The following is a 21,613-nucleotide window of genomic DNA, read 5'->3' on the forward strand; positions in this document are numbered from 1 at the left end:
AATATTGTGTAGGTTCGATAATAACGTTTAACGAACATACAAACAAGTGTCAAGTAAATACCTTGGTATTAAACGATTTATGGACAAATTTGACCACCACATATATTGCTATTAAGCCGCGTCCACACCTGAGCACGCATAGACCGAGCATGTGTGCTCACGCCGAGCAGATCGACTCGGCTCGCGTTCGCTGTGCGTCAAAATCATGTAAATTTGTAGAACGCACAACATGATCACACATGCTTGGTCTGTGCGTGCTCAGGTGTGGACGCAGCTTAAGGTATATAATATTATGTTAATAATAATAACACTACTAACCTTCATCCTGATTATTTCTGAAGCATTTCCTCGACCATCTTTCAGAATATTTTCCCATAAGATCTGACATATAAAAGTGTCCAGAGATGTCCTTAAAATGCCATCGGGAACTTCCAATGTGACAGTAGCCACGTTCTAAAATTATATGAAAATAATATTAATAAAAGTGGCTGTATATAATCATGATATATACATAAATGTAATATAACAGCGGTTCCTAACCCATGGGCAGAGGCTCACTTGTGGTCCGCAGACTCTGGTCGAGAGTCTATGCTAAGGGTCAGAAAATTTATATTGGAACCAAAATCGAGAATCTTTATATATTTATTCTACCGTCTTATTTGTATGTGTTTATATTTTAGAACATTATAACTGTATATTAGGTAAGCGGGTCTCAATGTTTTTATTTTACATTATTGGTCGTCCACACAACTAAAAAGGTTGGGAGCCGCTGTAATATAAAATTATATATAGTATGAGTTTACTTGGTGTATATGAGTTTTCCCTTCAAAACTTTCTACGTTTCTTATCATTTCGTCGACCCTGCAATAAGCCACGCGTATAAACGTATGAATAATAAAAATATTAGCGTTTCACATATATGATAAACGCAGATTGTGGAGCAGGTGGGTGGTAGAGGGTAGTTTCTGATATAACGACTATTTGACTTGATAATTATTATTGTCAATATAGGTTTTAACATAAAAAATAAATAAATCAGTAATAATAATAATTGTCGAATAACAACAATAATATTTAATATGGATGACATGGGGTTTATCGGAGGCAGTTTCGGTCAAATATGCGGCTGATGAGAAGTCAAGACCCCTCCTGCTGTTGGGCATTCGACCACCACCGCGACTATTTAGACGGATCAGAGATAAGCCGCAGACTAATAGGGTGTTTTTATTATAGCATATACGATTATTGCGGCTACCATATTATTTCATGCGTACATACGAAGAGTGTCTTCACTGTTTGGAAGCCCGAGAAATTCAATAATAATAATAAATTATTTCCGTTAATAACGTACACGTGAACATTTGGAAGTCATAATGTTGGGTTTCCAATCTAATGAATCGTAAATTCCCCAATGAAAGGGATAAGCGGGTTTATGGCACTTATGGCACGTTTCGACATGGTAGCCTAATAACATTGGTACAATTTTATGCGAACTACAGACAGATGGGTCATCAATATTAGTATTTCATAAAAGTGGTTTTGGTGTGTATGCAATATTTATATTAATATAATGAATGATGGCTATTTAGTGTTTTGATTGAATTTGAACACATTTTAAAAGGTAATCCAAAACATATAAAACGTAAAAGCTAAATATTTATTACGAATGTTTTGCGGTTTAAATTAATGGTTATTTGTTTAATATAAACTGTTTTATTAAATATAATTTAATATATTACTTTATAAACAATCGTTAATAGTGAACATGTGAACCTATTTTAAAAGATTTTAAAGTTATCTGAATTAAAAAATAAATTTATATAACACGTCATGGACATTTTGTTTTTAAAAATATTATAATTAACTTAGCAGACACAGAAATTACTATACATTTCTGATCTTTTGAGCTCGTGTTTTGTATGTGTACTAAATAGTTAAATCAGGACCGCGAAGGTAGAAAAATAAAAGTTGATTAATAATTAATTAATAACTAACGAAAATACCATGAACTATTTCTGAAGATAACAATACTATTTATAAAGAAATTCATATCATGATTAAATTATAATATTATACAATATACTATAATATAATGCTATCATGCAATATTTTTTTTTTACTTATTATTATATGCTTGGATGGATGTTAATGTATGAATCGTACCTATATAAATAATAATTTAAAATGTTTTAGTTTGTTACATTTTGGAACATATTTTATTCAGTTAAACTATAAGATACTAAGTTAGAATTATTATAATTGTATGACATAATAAAAAAAAAAAACATAAGTAAACAATGAAAAATAAATAAAATAAAACCATTTTAATAAGTAACTAGTAAGTAACTACCTACAATCTACATACTATAACTATATTTCACTTGATAATTTTTTCTAAAGATAATATGTCATTTGGATATAAATTTGTAATTCTTATGTGTCGTGAGTTAAAAAAAAAAATAATAATTCTTTGTATAGTGTATACAGAAATAGTTAAATAATAGTATCATCGTTTCAACTTAAGATATTGATTGTAGATTATTTTCATACGTTGAGAATTTGGTATATGTACATATTTTAGTGTGACTAAAAATATAACTTATGAATTATAATACTATTCATGGAATATTCTTTAAACAACATATATTTTCTTTGTCACATATTTAGTAGACTTTCTATTTCCTTTAATTATTGTATGAACACATACTGTATACTGATTTTTATATAACTAATAAGAACCTATAAATGTTATCATGGTTTGTAACTAAATCATTAAAAATATCCGATATCATCACATATTTATAATAACATGAAAACTTCAAGAACAGGCACAACGCTTACAAATATCGAATCTGCAGTATGTTACTGAAAATCACTCCTTACAATATTTTAAGTATCATATTATACTATTATATATTATTATTATAATTCGATTCATAACGTGGTGAATATAGAATATATATATATATATATATATTAATATATTATTCATAATATTATTTATAAGACGCGATAACTCGGTCGAAGCAGATGTGCGGCGCACGTGTGTTTAATATCGTATTATTACATATATATATATATATATATTGATGCCGGGGATTTGTGGACTATGACTGCGGTTGAGGGAGGAGACCATGTAAAGGGTTAATTATATGTATATATAGGATATAGGTGGTTTAATATAACGCGGCGATACTAGATCGGTAGCGGCGGGTGGCGATTTTCTATCCCTGTATATCTATATTATATATATATATACATACAGAAGCATTATATTCACGTAAGTATTGATAGGAGCAGCGCGCAGGGATTATCAACCTAGGGCGCGAGCACACACGGCCACCTCGTTCACTTTTACGCTCTCTTGAGCTCATTTATGCGTACGCACCGCGACATTACTCGTATTATTACTATTATATATAGTTCGATTGTGCCTTATAATATATATATATATATATTATGATATATTTTATGATATACTTACGCATAAAATATATTTTACTATGGTATTGTCCAATGCTCCTCCCTCCCCCACCACCATCAGTTCATGCTGCTGTACCCCTGAGGTATTATATTTTGATATTAAAACTAATAAACAGCTGTACACCGGAACGTAGTATAAGTAGGTAATAATATTGAAAATTTTCACGACGATGTTTACTTAAGTATCGACGCAATAGATTGAAAATAATACACAAACTTTAAAATTATAAAGTTTTATATTATTTCATAGGTAATGTATGCGATGTTTTTAGAAAATGCATTTATATTTACCCTATTACTAATATAAAGATAAATTAATAATGATAAGTAATATATTAACACATTTTAAAATATCCTTATAAATAAAAACTGATACGTCGTATTTGACCATAATTGTTTTTCGTATTCAATGATTTATTATTGAATTCAAGTTACATCCAGTATAAACAATGATGAAGATGATGACCTATTTAGTAACGAAGTTATAGGTACTAAAAATCAACGATACAGCAGAACTTTTCCAGTTATAATTTTTTGTTAATCAGTATATTATACAGAATTGAAAAAAATTAAATAAAATCCATGAATTTTGATTTTGTATAGTATCAAAAATTCAAAAATCTAAATTTTTATTAGCTACAAGTGAATACTGATTTACATTGATATCAATATGTTATATTGATTTTGTGTAAAAGATATCAACCGTTTTATTCAGTCATATACTATAATTATTAATCACGGAATATGACAAAAACAAATGTATATTCCACTTCTAAGATAGATCTTGTTATTTCATAATATAATTTTGATTTGCTACTTTTTGGATAACTGCAAAATGCTTGTGAATACATTTTATTACAATTTTCCCATTTGATATTTTAAACAATAGTAATTTTATTTACACGTTGGCATAAGAGTAGAAACAGAATATTCATTATATTATCGTGCAAAATTGGAATTTCAGAAACAAAGTGTAAATATATTATACATTATAATTTAACAACGAAATACTTATATATTATTACAGAATACAACACAACATGTGTATAAAAAATGTAATATAATGACGATACCTATGTGATATATAAATTACAATGTGATATATTGTAACTAATAATAACTATACAAGAATAATGAAAATACAATTTAAATGTATTGTTTGTTTGTTTTTTTTTTTTACATACATACTAATAGTCTTCTAAATAGACTAAATAACGTAGTATTTCTAACTGCCATTACGACGTCTTAAGGAATAAGGACCTAATAGCTACCTTATATTAACCAAACATTTGTATAACATAATAAACCTACGGATTTAATTAAAATTATAAAACCTAGTTTTTAATTATTTAATTATCTTATGAATAAACAAAATTAAATAAATGTACTTAATAGCGTATATACATGGAAGTACCCAAGTTTAAAAATAATATAGCACTTGACTGCAAAGGGAAATAAACGAGTAGGTATATACAGGTATAAATTATTATATTTGTAGGTAGTGAAGTATTTAAAGTATACTAGCAGTATACTATTTACTTAACATAGTATGCAAATTAATTTAACAATTAAATTATTTTAAGTATAACAACAAAATTAAAGAAATCCCTTTGCTTTATACTAGATGACTAGTACCTATGTTGCGTTATTGCAGAGCATATAGTTTTTATTATACAGCACTGTGAGTTTCAAACTTTAATTCAATGATAAATTATTGCATACAATAAACGATTTTGAACAAAAATACCTATGGTCGTGTCAACATATTTTTAAGGATGTTTTATAATATTGTATTACATATTTACATAAGACAATTTTTAAGTATTGTCAATGTTTTCCTTTGATGAAATCATCTTTTCTTTGCATTTTTATTAAATTTATCATTATAGACCATAATACAGAAATACCTACTATATTAATATTAATTTTCTAATAATATTTATGTTAAAAAGTAGGTCAGCATTTCGGTGGTAGGTGTTTGTACATCGACCCTTCGGTCCTCGGACAGGATAGTGTAATTCTACTGTATTCGATTTGAATGCCAATGATTGCATTTGATAAAAAAACGATTCAAAACGGACGAGGGAATCTTTTTTATTTAATTTTATTTGTTTTTATGGTGATAAACAAAGCGTTATAAGAACAGCTTAAGAACGATTTATATAAACATAGGTAATTTATATAATTATAATTAGGAAATACCATAAAAATAAAAAATAAATAATAAAAAGCTCAAAAGTCACTCAAATGTTTTGAAAATGTTACCATGTCTAGGTAAGGCTAATATAAGTAAACAACCAAAATTTAAAGTTTTTACGAATGTTTTTAACCGAATTACAGCAAAAACTGCCAAAATTAAAATACCTATCTATAAATAGCTTAAAAATGGCTAAAATTTTCCGAACTTCAAACCGTAAGGAACAAAATCCAAAATACAACAAAAAAGATCTTTCGCGTGACATTTTTCATTTGAAACAATATTTCTAGTAGAAAACGTCGTCCATAATTATTTAATATTATAAAATCATTAAATCTTACTTTTTTTATCCTTTAACAGCTTTTATTTCGAGTACGGTTTCGAAAATCGAAAAATTACCTCTCTAAAGTACCAACTCAAGAACATAACATTTTAGAAAAAATGCTACATTTGATAATTTTGAGCAAGTTTAGAGAAAGAAAAAGTGTTTACAGAATCAAAAAGAAAAGAAAGAGAAATAACATCATTGTAAAACCAATATATTCTTCGCTCCGCTCAGAATCTAAGAAATTATACTTACGTATTTTTGATAATTTTTCATTGCTATAACTATATATAAACATTAAGGTTATGAAAAATATTGTCTAAAATTGTCAAGCTTTCTTTAAAAAAAGTATAGATATTATGCTTTGTGCATAAAATGGTAAATTTTTCAAAACTAGTAACCATTTAATATAATCCTTGCCGAATACTATACTCTGCATAAAATATAATTATATTCAAATTATTATGAATTTAAAAGTACAATATACAAAATAGTCTAAATATTTTTTGATAAAAATGAAAAAACAAAATTTATAAAAAGTACCAATATGAAATCAAAAATGACTCCAAAAAAGAATAACGGGAAATTTATAGTTTGACAGATGGCCATGAAGTGTTTAAAGGGTGAACTATGGATATGAGGGTGGAAAATTATATTTGCTTTATTACACGACTATTAATAATCTGACAAGTGGCCTTATGGTTACGTATAAAAGCGCATTCACTATTGCATTTACCAGAAAAACGTTTACTCGTAGAATCACGGGATACGCTTATTGGACTTCCGTCGTCAACGGAAAGCTTAAGTTAAATCATATAGTCATATATAGGTTAATAATTATTAATTATTATTAGTATTAATTTACTACTATAATGTTAAATTATAATACAGTGAAACCTCTAAATACCGGACACTCGGTCGCTTAAATGTCGTCCGCTATTAAGAGGGGAAAATACAAAGAGTACACATTTCGCCGTTCCCAAAATTCCGTCTGTTATTAAAGGAGGTTTCAATGTATTAGTTATAACTATTTAAATATACGTAGTACCTATCACAGTAATTGTTTTGTCAAGATTATCTCTAAATAACAGAATATGTTATAATATAACTTATACACAACCTTTTAAAAATACCTATATTAAATTATAAGAGCTAATACACAATAAGCGTATTTAATATCCTTAAAACAGTATATTATTTAAGTTTTAATTGATAAATACCTTAAACTGTTAGACGAAGAGTAAGATTTCAAATCGAGAATTTTATCCAAGTCAATTCTGAAAGGATATCAAAAGTTTATAATACACTGAATATTATCACAATTGTATGAATGGGATCGGTGCATTACTTTATTATTTTATAACCTGTAATAAATTACCTGCTATGCGATGTTTCGATAATTTCGCAACTTCCATTAATTGATCTATAACATAAGCAAATATATAAATTTAAAGTAGATGATATACATAGATACATTTTTAAAATTAAATGAATAGTATTACCTAATATTGGTTTTTAACGTTTCTAACGTACTTCTGTCGACCAAATCGATTTTATTGATCAGTATAATATCAGCTAATGCAATTTGTCTGCAATAAAATTACAAAAAAATGACAAATATATTTATATCACTAAATAAGAATTTCTTTTTGGTTGTCTACTTGTTTCATCTATAAAAGGTATACACAAAATTTAAAATACACCACAGGATTTCAGGCTTCTATAACGCTGTTTTATTTGTTCAATTGTCATTGGCTTTAAAATATACACTCACACACACACATATAAATGTGTATGCATCAACATAAGTTGTTTAGATATTTCACTTTATATAAAATCGGAGGAGGGCTGATGGTTTGCAGATTTGATTATATATAACCGAGACGGATCTCCGTTTCCATGACATTGATTCGATTTGGACATATTATTCTGTGTCCCGTCGTTTTTGCATAATAAACCCAACAGAGCATGTACGTAATCTATTTATGCTTGTCATCAGAACGAATTTATCCATTTTTTAGCAATTACAAATCCCACCACAGTAAAATAATATACATATAAATAAAACGACTCACATAAATAATATAGAAGTAATCACGTATGAAATAATATATTATAATTTATTAGGCACTTATATAATTCTCAGATGTATTTAAAATTTTTATTGCTGATTATTATCAGTACAGGAAACAATGTTATACGCATTGATTAAATTATTTAAAAGCAATAATAATACTAAAATATCTTATAATTTTTGTTTTATTAGAATATACACTATACAGTTGGATATGCGGTGAAATTTATAAAACAACAAAGAAAATAGGTTTACTGTATAGTTTAGCAGGTATCGAGAGTATCTCGTTATTGTAATATGTGATATTAAATTTGAATTTAATGATAAATCATTACATACAAAAAACGACTATAGATAAAACGAAAATATTATTTAAATAGCTATTAATTAATATAGTAATTTACTAAACAATTATAATTTATAAGTTATACTTAGTTGAATTGAATTTTTCTGAATAAAATTAATTTATTATATATACATTATTTAAAGAAAAAAACTGTTCACAGCAACTGTGGTCTGTGGCCATTTATTATATTATTAAAGTAGTATAATATATTTATATATTATATCAACAGGGTGATTCACCAAGTATGGTCACCCTTACTTTTTTTATAAATAATTAATAACAATAATTTATTCAAATTCTGAGCTTTGGGATTTTCAATAATATTCAGTCCAATTTTTTTAGAAAGTTCTTGATTTAAAAAAAAATTTTTATGACATAAACAATCTGTACATTTAGCACAATAAGATTATTTGATAACAGTATAGAAAAAAACAAAACAAAAAGAAATAAAATGAAAGGTGTGATTAAGCAGCTATCTATGCATTAGTGATTGTGTTACTTAAGGAATGTATTTTGGTGATATTATCATCTGTTTTTAAAATAAGAACCTCAGTTTCACTATAAATTATTAAGTACTTGGACATTTTTTTTGAAAATGTCGATGTACTTAATTCAAAATTCAAACGATAGCCACTTCTCATTTATCATAAAAATATTTGTGCTAAAAAGAGTAATCCTCAAAAAAAGTTTTACAAAAAAACAAAAAATATGCAACACTGGATCTAGAATTCATTTTACATTTTTAGACATAATGGAATTTTAAAAATAGTTTGTATGATTTTAAACTATTTATATTATAAATAATCTATTTACTTTACATCATTCTATTCTATATCGATATTGTGTTACTTTACATAAATTAATTACAATAATATGCGATATTTGGTAAAGATTGGTTCAAACCTTTTTGACTTATGTATAACCCCACTTCGCCTGAGAAAAAAAATATAAAACACGATACTTTAATACTGCATATGAATATACGAATATCAGTTTTAATTTACTTCAGACTTGTTTACGGTCAAATCGCTTAATGAACTAATTCGACCGAGATGAACAATCCACCTGTGGCGGATTGGATAAAGCACTTGGTATCTCTTTGAACGTAGTTCAAACTACACTCTAAACTTTTCTTGTCAACATCGGTCTATTTTTGAGTATTTACGTTAAAAACACATTCAATTCTATTCGAGTATTCAATGGCAATCATTTATAAATAAACTAATTAATTAATGTCTACAAACGACAAATATTATCATAATCTGAATATAACCGCAATAGTAAATTTTCGATTTCAATCTGGAATTGCAATAGCTTTGCGTGAAAACAATAAATAAATGCTAATTTTGGTAAATAATTTTTTGGTGAACGCCTACATAGGAAGTACGAGATACTGCGAAAATTTCAAATCTCTATAGATATATTATAATTTAGGTTCTACGCTGATAACTGATAAATCAGGACACGTTCGATTATTATACATAGGTAGGTATATAGATCCTTATAGAGTCTGACAGTTTGTGCTCAGAATAGTTTTTCGTATGCAATAATTTGTAATTATTATATTCAATTTAACACAACGAGGTTGGGTCACTAGCAGTGGTTCAATTCAAAGGTAAATTAAGTACCTATACATTCGAAACATACTATACAACAGAGCAACTTCTATGGTTTATTTTTTATATTAATTGCATTTAATATTTATATGATGACTATTCTATTCATAAGAATCATAAGATCCATGCGAACAAATTTCAAAAACCAAACATCCTAACTAAACGTCACGTTTTAGTGAATCATGAAATATGTTGACAGTCTATTTTATTTGTCAGTGACTTAGGAATTTTTTGTCAGTTGCTATGTATAAATATTATATACTCTACAGGATATTATAATAAAATATATTACGTAATATATAAACTACACTCTGCTTTATATATTGGCAGTGTCGCATACGCAAAACCCAATAATCGCCATGCCTTTGACACGCCAAGTGGAAACTACATCGACTCATAAAAAGGCCAAAGGGTCCGAAAAAAATGAATAAAAATGCTTGCTTACATAATATAATGCTTACCAAGCCCCTAAGGTGAGTATAGGAACAAAATAAAGCATATATTTATGTCATAAAATATGCAATGTGTAGGTAGAAAGGAACCTTTATTATTATACCACATAACAAAGCCTTTTTATTATGGAGTTATAAGGTTTATATAAAGAGTTATTATCTAGTGGCCGCGTATGCACCGCGTATTATACGTGTTCCAAAGTAAATATTTATATATTTTTAGATTTATTTCAATATATTAATGAAGATGAGTTAAATATGAATAGTTGTATCATTTTTAAATATTACCTATACCTACCCTTTTAATTATTTTTGAAACATAATGAATATAATTTAAAGTATATGGTTGGGTAAATTTATGGAAACGTAATTATATGGGAAATAATTCCTTGGAGAATTTAGAAATGGCCAAAAACATAGAACAATAAAATTCACGTTATAAATAACTATTTATTTATCATTATTTTATACATTCTATATCCTATGGTGTATATACCTACCTCAGTTAAACATTCTAATTTTGATGAGAATATAAACCTAAACCTACATAATTAACGTATAAGTGAGAAACGTGTGTATTGTCTTCATCTTATTACGAACATATAACATGGCAAATTTGTGTTTAGCAGTTTCATTTTAATTTTAATAATATACAACTCTATAGAGTGAATTTACCTATGATTAAACTTTAAGTTAAACATTATCTATGTTTCTTGGTGTGTTTTTACTAAATTTTAATTTTTAAGCCAAATTAAATTAACATTATGGATTAAATTATCCATATTTATCTAGATAGATGATATTATGATAATAATATAATATAATACCTATCTACATTCATAATCATAATTAATAAATTGTTATAATAACTAAAAACAAATTCTAACACTCAACTAGTCTTTAAAACAAATATGCAAAAGGCGGGTAAGTGGATGTCGCTCTGCTGTACATTAGGTGGTGGGGTGGACCTCTGACTAGGGTAGGTTAGATTTGAATGCAATGATAGGTATCATTGTATACGAAAAACGATTCTGAACGGTGATGATTTGTCAGTCTAGGATATATTATAGATTATTAAAAATTTTCAAATCTTTGATTTAAAAAGAAAGTTTTGTATACATTTCTAGCTTAAAATTATTTGCGAATTTTCGTAATTTTTACGTATTTAGTCAATATTTGAACTTCAAATGCTAATAAAAAAAAATTGTGCCTACGTATTTTTATAATTTTTTAATTACTATAAGAATAACTTATGAGGAACTTTGTATTCAATTTTAAAGTATTTTGATAGGGCCGAAAAAATTTTATCAACCCTTCAAAAAAATTTATCAGAAAAATTGAAAATTTCAGTTGTCTATTAATATCTCAAAAAAAAGTCAAAATAATTTTAAAATTAAATCATGTAAAGAAAATGCCAATCTTAATAACTGGTAAAATTTTCAAGTATCTACCACTTATACTTTTTGAATAATAACAAATATTTAAAATCGTTTTAGGATAAATCGTTATCGTAACGCTATTTCGTAAAAATTTAAAATTCAAACGCACCTCAAATTTTTCCTATAATGACGCTTCGAGATTTCTCTATAGCTACTTGAAGGAAAACTTAGTGGTGTATTCTTAATCCTTAGTTATAAACACAAAACATTTTATGATTTTTCAGCTTCAAAATTACTTGCAAATTTTCGCATTTTCGTAAAAATTTGAACTATAAACGCTTATAAAAAAAAATTGTGCCTATGTATTCTTATAATTTTTTAATCACTATAAGAATAACTTATGAGGAACTTTGTATTAAATTTTCAAACAAATTCTTCTCTAATATCCATGAAAACATTTCGTAATCACAATATAATCATCTCGTCTAATATATATGTGTTATAATCTGTGGTACAATTATTGAACAAATTTTCAATTTTTAAATTTCTAATCTAAATATCTGGTAAAATTTTCAAGTATCTACGACTTATAATTTTTGAAGTATAAAAAAGAATATTTAAATTCGTTTGACTCGTTTGAGGATAAATCGTTATCATTACGGGATTTCATAAAAATTTAAAACTCAAACGCTCAAAACATTTTTCCTATAATGACGCTTCAAATTTTCTCTATAGCTATTTGAAGCAAAACTTATGGAAACCTTGGTTTAACACCAATAACCTTAGATATAAATACAAACAATATTATGAATTTTGAACTACAAAATAATTTGCAAATATTCATGGTTTTGACGAATTACTGTCAATATTTGAAATTCAAATGCTCATAAAAATTTAATTTTTAAATTCCGGTGGACATTTTTTTTGTGACTAAGATTGAAAACTTGTTAGGAATCTTGTATTAAATTTTCAAATCTTAGATTTAAAAAGAACATTTTTTATGAATTTCTAGCTTATAATAATTTGCGAATTTTCGTGATTTTTACGTATGTTGTCAAAATTAAAAAATTTAAATTTAAATGCTTGTAAAAAAAAAATGTGCCTTGTATTAAATTTTCAAATCTTAGAATTAAAAAGAAAAACTTTTATGAATTTCGATCTAAGATAATTTGAATATTGCCGTAATTTTTATGTATTTAGTCAAAATTTGAACTTAAAATGCTAATAAAAAAAAATCGTGCCAATGTATTTTTGTAATTTTTTAATCACTATATGAATAACTTATGAGGAACTTTGTATTAAATTTTCAAGTATTTTGAAAGGGCCAAAAAAATTTTATCAACACTTCAAAAAAAAATTTTCAGAAAAATTGAAAATTTCAGTTGTCTATAAATACCTCAAAAAAAGTCAAAATATTTTTAAAATTAAATCATGTAAAGAAAATGCCAATCTTAATAACTGGTAAAATTTTCAAGTATCTACGACTTATACTTTTTGAATACCAACAAATGTTTAAAATCGTTTGAGGATAATATATCGTTATTGTTACGCTATTTCGAAAAAATTTAAAATTCAAACGCACTTAAAATTTTTCCTATAACGACGCTTCGAGTTTTCTCTATAGCTATTTGAAGGAAAACTTATGGAAAACTTAGAGTTATATTTTTAACCCTTAGTTATAAACAGAAAAATTTTTATGATTTTTAAACTTCAAAATTACTTGCATTTTTTCGCGTTTTCGACATATTTCGTAAAAAATTGAACTATAAACGCTTATAAAAAAAATTTTGACTAACGATTTTTAATTTTTTTTAGCTACAATAAGAACAACTTATAAGAAACCTTGTATTAAATTTTCAAGTTTTTTTGGTCGTCCAACATTTTTTTACCGACACTTCAAAAAAAAATTCTCAAAAAAATCGAAAATTTCAGTGGTCTATAAATAACTCAAAAAAATTCAAAACTTTTTGAAAATTAAACTGTATATATATAACACTAACATAAACATTTGGGGAAAATTTCAAGTATTTACAGTGATTAGTTTTTGAATTACAACCATATAAAAAAATCAATTAGGTTGAAAACTGGTTTTGCGTAAAAATTCCAGTTTTTCTGTCATTTTTTTTTTTGTTTTACTCGATTTTTTTAAAAACTGTTGGAAAATGTTTACTTTTGACCTCTATAATGCACCAAGGATATTCACTTTTACATCGGAAACCACCCCCAAAGTTTGAAATTGATGCATTATTTCGACTAATTATGCTGTACACAGACACACACAAAAAAAAACACACATCATTGTAAAATCAATACATTCATCACTTCGTTCAGAATCTAAAAAATGAGACCAACTTTATAATTAACAAATATTTATGTATTAATAACCTAAGTAAATAATAATGTTAATTTAACTAACCTTGTTGAAGGGTTTACAGTATCCAAGTTAGGTTCATCATGTAGACTGTTGCCAAGATGCTGAAAAATAAAATTTAACACATCTAAAATTCATAATGAACAAAACTACCTTTTACAAGAAGTCATGAGATAAGTTTAAGCATCGAAACTAAATTGGAATTCTTCTGTTTTCTCATTATGTAAACTATGCGGACAAGGCTGAAAAACAATGAAGGGTTCTAAACGAGATTTGCATTTATGAAAAAAATGAAAAAAATAAAAATTATAATAATAAAAAAAAAGTAAGAGGAATAATGAAAAAATAAAAACTTTGAAAATATTAATTCTGTGGATTGGAATGTCAATAAATAAGAACTAATCGGAGAATTAAATTATAAATTCATATCGTTTTTATCACAGCAACTGAGCAACGTGATGATATCAAGATATTTTGAATTTGTTCAATAAAAAATTTTAAATATTATAAACTATATTCTGTTGTCATAATACTATAAAATACGTATAAGTATAAAACATTGATATATAATCTATCTTATCAAAAATATATTAATTTTTTTATGACCATAGTTAAATTTTAGCATATTAATATGATTGGTATTGAGAATCTTTCACAATTTATACTATAAAATTATCTAACATTTGAGTCAATACAAATTATAAAACTGTATTTTATTTAACACATAAGTTTAGATACTGTTATAATTAATTGGGTCTAATAGATTAACTTTATGTGGTATCTATTAATGAAACAATCATGACGACCAGTGGCGGATTTAGCGTCAGGCAAAGTAGGCAGTTGCCTAGGGCGGCAAATTTTTAGGGGTGGCAATTTTAGGCCAATATTATATTGAAAATATACTCTAGGTTTCTTTTTGATTTTCTTATGTACAGTGATTGATTACTTTGAAGGATGGAAAATGAAAATGTTTAATATTTGTATAACATAATATTCTTGTTAATATAATTTCTTCATTATTTTATAATACTAATACATAAAAATAAACGTCCAAGTAAATAATTGAACGACTGCCGGAACGTATATTATCTATTATCTAAAATCTAAATACTAACCATAGATTACATATTTCATTATTTTGATTTTTTACTAAGTCGTAATGGGGCGGCAAAAAAAAATTTGTCTAGGGGCGGCAATTGTGTAAATCCGTCTCTGATGATGACAATAATATGAAAGGTGAATGTGAAGAGTTTAATATGGTCATTTAGAGATAAAATGAAGTAAATATAGAATATTTGCGTTACTTCATGCAAATGATATACTCTATAAAAAGAAACTTCATAAAAGTAAATACTCTATTAAGCATCTTGGTTAAATGGTAAATTAAAGAAAAGTATAACACACAGAATCATTGATACAATATTTATGATTTGATTAAGTGATTTCCTTGATAAAAACATAAATATAATGTCAGTATTCATTGTATCATTCCAAGAATTTGTCCTTTATTCAGTAATAGCACAAGAAATGTCCTGAAATACAAACTTCCTAAATAATAATGTGTTAGATGTATGGTTAAAATTTAAATATTATATGTTAATTGAATAAATCAATATGTACAAAGTTGAAAATTAAGTAGATACTAGATAGCACAAAGTAAAAATGTTTAATAATACATAAAAAAAAAATATTGGTAAGATTGTTTTAAGAGACCTATTTATATTTATATTTTTGATTTTTAAATAATATTATAAACAATAACCAACTTTTAATTATCAATTTGTTCATATAGACATATAGACATCAAAATGCAAACAGATAAGTTCAATTCTGTAATTTTAACATTTAAACTATACATTAGAACCCATTAATAAAAAATTGTAAAATAAGGTACCTTACTTTTTTTGCGTTTTTGCTGTCAATGACACAGACTATTCCTGAAAATGCATACATATAGATTATTTTAAAATTTTAAGAACTAACTATAAATAACAAATAAATTTATTTGTTAAACTCAATATAGTAAAATATATTAATTTTAAATATAGTTTTAATGTTTAATATAATTATTAAAAGCGTAATAATAATACCAATGAATTATAACTTTACAATATTCTTAACTTCTAGTTATAAGTAATATGTACAAAAAAAAAAAAAAAAATGAGAAAACAGTGCAAAAAGTTTGGGCCATCAAAACTATTTTGAACTATAGACACTTGGTACAAAAATCCTACTGAAGTGCCACTGCATGATGGAATTCTACAACCAGTAGTTCCAGAGATAAGCGCATTCAAAATTTTTTAATTTTTCAGCTTTATAATAATACAGTAAAACCTCTCTATAACGGAATTGCTTGGGACCAAACATTTTTCCGTTATAAAGAGGTAAAAATTGCATATATTATTTGCATCGGACTATTGAAATTTTCTGTTATAAGGAAGATTTCGTTTAATTGAGGGTCTGTTATAGAAAGGTTTTACTGTATATACTTATATATTATATTAGTATAAATTTATATATTCTCAAATAATCTAATATTAAGTATTTAACATATTTGAAATATATAAATATTCCAAAGCTTAATGTGACACACCAAAAATATAATCACGACTCACAGTTTGGGAACCTTTATTCTACATCATGTAAATATTATATTATAATTATATGACTCATTTTTAAATTACAAATTAAATACCTAATAATATTGTTTGATTTGAATTATTTAAACTTGAAATGTATTTTCATACTTCCCGACTTCCGTGATATAAACAGTAAATAATTTATTCAGTTTACTAAAATTGTATTATAATATTTCTAGATAAATGTAAGAAATTAACCAACCATCTAAATGAACATCACTTCCCAGCTCAGTATCAACCCAAAATAATTTTGCAATAGGTCCTAAAAATTAAAAAATTAAATAAATGTATTTATAATTTTTTATAAAACTAAACTTATTCAAAATGTTCTAAGTTACCAGGATCAGCTAATCCTGTAGTTTCTAACAATATGTAATCAAATTTTCCACGTTTTGACATAAGGTTTTCAATTGCTTTAACACCATTATCTTTGACGGAACAACATAAGCAACCATTTTGTAGTTCCAACCATTCTTCACAAAGATTTCCCTTTTCACCAATAGCAATTGATTTTTCCATAGTGTCACCTTTAATTAAATGATAATTAACATTATAAACTTAATAAAATGGTTTTGTGAAATTGGTAAAGTTTTAAAGATAGATATTAATGTTCATTAAGTAGATATAAGAAACTAATAATGATTCTAATAAATAATATCATATTAAATGCATGACATCAAATTATGTACCTTCGCCAAATTCATTCAATATGACTGCAATTTTCTTACTGTGTTGTTCTGTAAGTATATAATTTAAAAGAGTTGTCTTGCCAGATCCTAAGTAACCGGTTATAATTGTCACAGGCACTGGGTCCAATGTGATAGCTGTCACCAATGATGGGATTTCATCGTCTGAGTCCATCACAATATTCCTCTGCGAACTAATTTAATATAGGGAACATTAAGCAAATTAATTAAGTCTTTATTAAATGTCATATATACTGATTTTAAAACGATACTTAATATTATTCAACAATGGACTACAACATACCTATTTATAAAAATAAAAAGACACACATGCACACAATTTACCTTTAGACAGTAAATATCACTGATCAAGTAAAAACATGTATTAAGATTATCAAAAAAACAGAAACTTGTAAAAAAAACGTAATTGACTGAGAATTCAAAGTTAAATGGCCAAACTTGTAACTGTCAAACAAAACCTTCTGTCTTCAAATCGTTTGAAAATTTCAAATAAAACGTTATAATATTCATAATAAATTCAATAAATTCATGTTCATTATCACAATATTAGATTTTATATTTTATTATCAGTAGCAGCATAGATATCACGATTTAAGATAATATCTTAAATCGTGATATTAAGCATAGCAGACAAAATATATTTACATCGAATTGTGATAAGGAGACCAAAAAGCTGAATCCCTAAAACAGCTGCAGCTATCTACAGACTAGCGCTATCTAGCAAATCAAATCTATATATTGAGCTCTATAAAAACCATCGCTAGATAGAAATAGTCAATAATTCTATGGCTAATTTAAGGATAGACTTGAAAAATGCATAATGACCAAGTTAAGCCCAAGATTTCGAATCACCGATCAGTGTCCATTTTACCAATTACAACTATTACAAGACAAGTGCACAACAATAAATCGTTAAGTAACATTACAACCGACAATAGCATCGTAGCCTATTAATCAGGTAATACTGGTAATAGATATACTGAGCGGCTACGACGAGCACAGATTGGATGAATAAATGTAGTTAGATAACTATCTAGAACAAATTCGAAATCATTTGTGAAACCGTGTTAGTTTGTTGATACGGGGTGATTTGATTTTGATTTTGGTGTAGCATATTAGTTTGAAGCTCGACGAATATGTTTTTATTATTTAGTGCTGGTTCTAGGTCTACAAAAAATAGGAGTAGTTTTATTTTTGAGACTCTATGTCGAGCGTTTGTGACGTTTCTCACTTGTAATCATTATTTTTCGAGTTCTTTTATGTAATCGGGTGAAGTGGTAGGATGTAAATTTCTAATGACACCATACGGTATGGTTTGTTTTCTTTTAATTGATATGTAAAAAATTGAACTTTAGAAGATTTCGTTTCCTTTATTAGTTTCCATTATCCGTGTCTTCATTTTGTGACAGGGCACTGAATTTATTACGAGAGGAGATTGCATGTTAGTCGTGGTTTTTATTGTTTTTGATAACTGACTTTGTTTATCAGAATTTAAACGTTTGTGAGATTTGCTAGAGACGACCTCAATCCAGTCGTAATTTAAAACATCATTCATATCGGACTCGGTTGATTGGATGTTTTTCTTTTTTTTCTTTTGTTCGATGTTTTGGTTGAAAATTTTAATTGGGGTTTTTTATTACTGTTCATTTTTCATTAGGTGTTGTTACGTAAGTGAAAGATACGCGATTGGGAAGACGGTCTGTTATACGATATATAGGTTTGAATAATTAAAATACTTACAATAAGTCTTGACTTGGGGTTTTGGGTCACAGGCGGACAGCGATCTTTTTTTGTTAAAAAGCACTTAAAATTGATTATTTTTTTAACACTTTTCACAACAAAAACAGTTAAGTATTATTAGTTTGATTTTCAATAAAATAGTAATTATCGATTAAATTAGATGCACACATTACGAGTGCGGGACTCGTAGAGTATTCGTTTTATAATTAATAATAGTTTATTATAGTTTTGAGGTTTATACCAGTATTGGCAGTATTCATCCGCATTTATAAAGACCGCACCAGTTTCCGTATATTACCTATTCCAGCCGATTCAACATCGTCTCAGTTCAGCGACAACAGTAGATGTGGTATTTTGCTTCCTGCATGTCTTGTTCGTACCGGCATCCTGCAACAACACCGAAATCCACAATCGCGGTCGAGGTCGATTTATGTGGTCGAGGTAACGTTCTTCTAGCCCCTGGACACTTTTAAATGTTATCAATAATAAGCCACAATTTTTCAAAAAATTTTGACTTAAGTTGAACTATTCATAGGTATTTGCAATTTTCGATCATTATTAGTTTTTTTTTAAATTAATATCGATAAAAATGTATTTGTTGGGTAGAAAAGCTTGAAAATTTAATACAAGTCTCTTAACATATTGTTACAATAGCAGTTGAAAAATAAAATAAATGCATACCTAGTCACAATTTTTTTTTATAAGCATTCAAAGTTTGAATTTTTACTGAATACGTAAAATTACGGCAATGTTCAAATTATCTTAGATAGAAATTCATAAAAGTTTTTCTTTTTAATTCTAAGATTTGAAAATTTAATACAAGGCTCCTAACATGTTTTTACAATAGCAGTTGAAAAATAAAAGAAATACACAGTCACAATTTTTTTTTATATGTATTCAAAGTTTGAGTTTTGCAACATATTATGTAAAAATCACGAAAATTCACAAATTATTTTAAGCTAGAAATTCATAAAAAATTTTCTTTCTAAATCTAAGATTTGAAAATTTTTAATAATCTATGATATATTCTAGACAGATAAACCGTCTTTGTTTAGAATCGTTTTTCGTATACAATGATATAATATCATTGGATTCAAATTTAATTCCATCCATTACAGTAACCCACTTGTAACCTACTGTACAGCAGAGCGACATCCACGATTTACCCGCCTTTTCTTTTTAATTATTTCAAAAAAAAATTAAAGATAGCCATTTTGTTGATTTTATTTTTCTGAAAATATTGACGTTTCAAAATTTTAATTTCATTAATTTCCTGAATTTTAATAATTTTTTTAGTTTCCAGAAAAATTGTGAATTATTTAACACCATAATGTTATTACTTATTAAACATGTGACCCGCCGCGCCGCGCGCATACCCATACGGCCGGCTGAATATTTTCCGTGTTCCTAATAAGTAGTTATAAATTTATAATCATATTTTACTTCTTCAAAACTAGAAAAAATATTAAAAATCAGGAAATTAATGAAAATAAAATGTTGAAACGTCAATATTTTTAGATAAATAAACTCTACAAAATGGTTATCTTTAATTTTTTTGGAAATAATTAAATAAAAAAATATATTTCTTAAATTTTTTACAAAAACATTAAAATAAATTTAAAAATGAAGTAATTGTAGTTCATATGTCACATCCCTATGAATCTTATTATAAAATCAGAATTTTGATATCTCCATTATTTCGTAAGATATCGCAATGGGTAAATCCTCGCGGGACACCCTGTATAATATTATATTAAACAGTATATACTTTATACCTTATAATATTATCTAATTTATAAATGTAGAACTGTAAAGTAGGTAACTAAAAAATAAACAGATCGCACATGCCTACATTATTTTGCTTATTTTGTCCCTCAGAAAAATGACCAACGCCATCTGTAATAGTTCTCCAATACTAATTTGAAAACACAATCACCGCTCGATGACGCTGTGTGTATTGTCTCGTAGCCGGTTATATTATTATAATGTTTTATTATTAAAATGGTTTGATAATATCAAATCATATATCACAAAGAAAACCTGCCCCAGCATAAAAATGTCTCATTGAACTTTAGCTGATAACAGGGGCATATTTATGGGGGTGACTGAGGGGGCTTCAGCCCTCCCCCCCACGACACTCGGGAATTGTTTATGAAGTCTGGTTATTAAGTCCTATCAGATGTAAATTTTCTAACTCATATAGGCTGAATTGGGAATTTCAGTTGGAGAAAATACCACAGCCCCCCCCCCCCCCAAAAAAAAAAAAAAAATCTAAATAAGCCCC

The 21,613-nt window shown here is 26.8% G+C and overlaps 1 protein-coding gene across 2 annotated transcripts in view; it reads right to left on the reverse strand.

Moving 5' to 3' along the window:
- Positions 1-18,133, reverse strand: part of LOC107166997 (zinc-regulated GTPase metalloprotein activator 1-like) — a 33,480-nt gene extending 15,347 nt beyond the window's left edge. Inside the window, exons 1-11 of one of the 2 annotated variants that reach the window (XM_015515879.2) lie at positions 17,914-18,133; positions 17,572-17,762; positions 17,221-17,409; positions 17,085-17,144; positions 16,143-16,180; positions 14,289-14,347; positions 7,508-7,594; positions 7,384-7,428; positions 7,226-7,282; positions 804-861; positions 319-453 (exon numbers count right to left, since the gene is read on the reverse strand). In XM_015515879.2, the coding sequence (XP_015371365.1) occupies positions 319-453; positions 804-861; positions 7,226-7,282; positions 7,384-7,428; positions 7,508-7,594; positions 14,289-14,347; positions 16,143-16,180; positions 17,085-17,144; positions 17,221-17,409; positions 17,572-17,743 (900 nt within the window). In that variant the 5' untranslated portion in view covers positions 17,744-17,762; positions 17,914-18,133. Of the gene's footprint in view, positions 1-318; positions 454-803; positions 862-7,225; positions 7,283-7,383; positions 7,429-7,507; positions 7,595-14,288; positions 14,348-16,142; positions 16,181-17,084; positions 17,145-17,220; positions 17,410-17,571; positions 17,763-17,872 lie in introns of both variants that reach the window. The other variant, XM_015515878.2, reaches the window with a different exon arrangement.
- Positions 18,134-21,613: the final 3,480 nt, after the last annotated feature.

The sequence above is a fragment of the Diuraphis noxia genome, unplaced genomic scaffold (genome assembly GCF_037042655.1).
Source record: "Diuraphis noxia isolate RWA-SAM2 unplaced genomic scaffold, SU_Dnox_SAM2 contig0003, whole genome shotgun sequence".
Classification (NCBI taxonomy): domain Eukaryota; kingdom Metazoa; phylum Arthropoda; class Insecta; order Hemiptera; family Aphididae; genus Diuraphis; species Diuraphis noxia.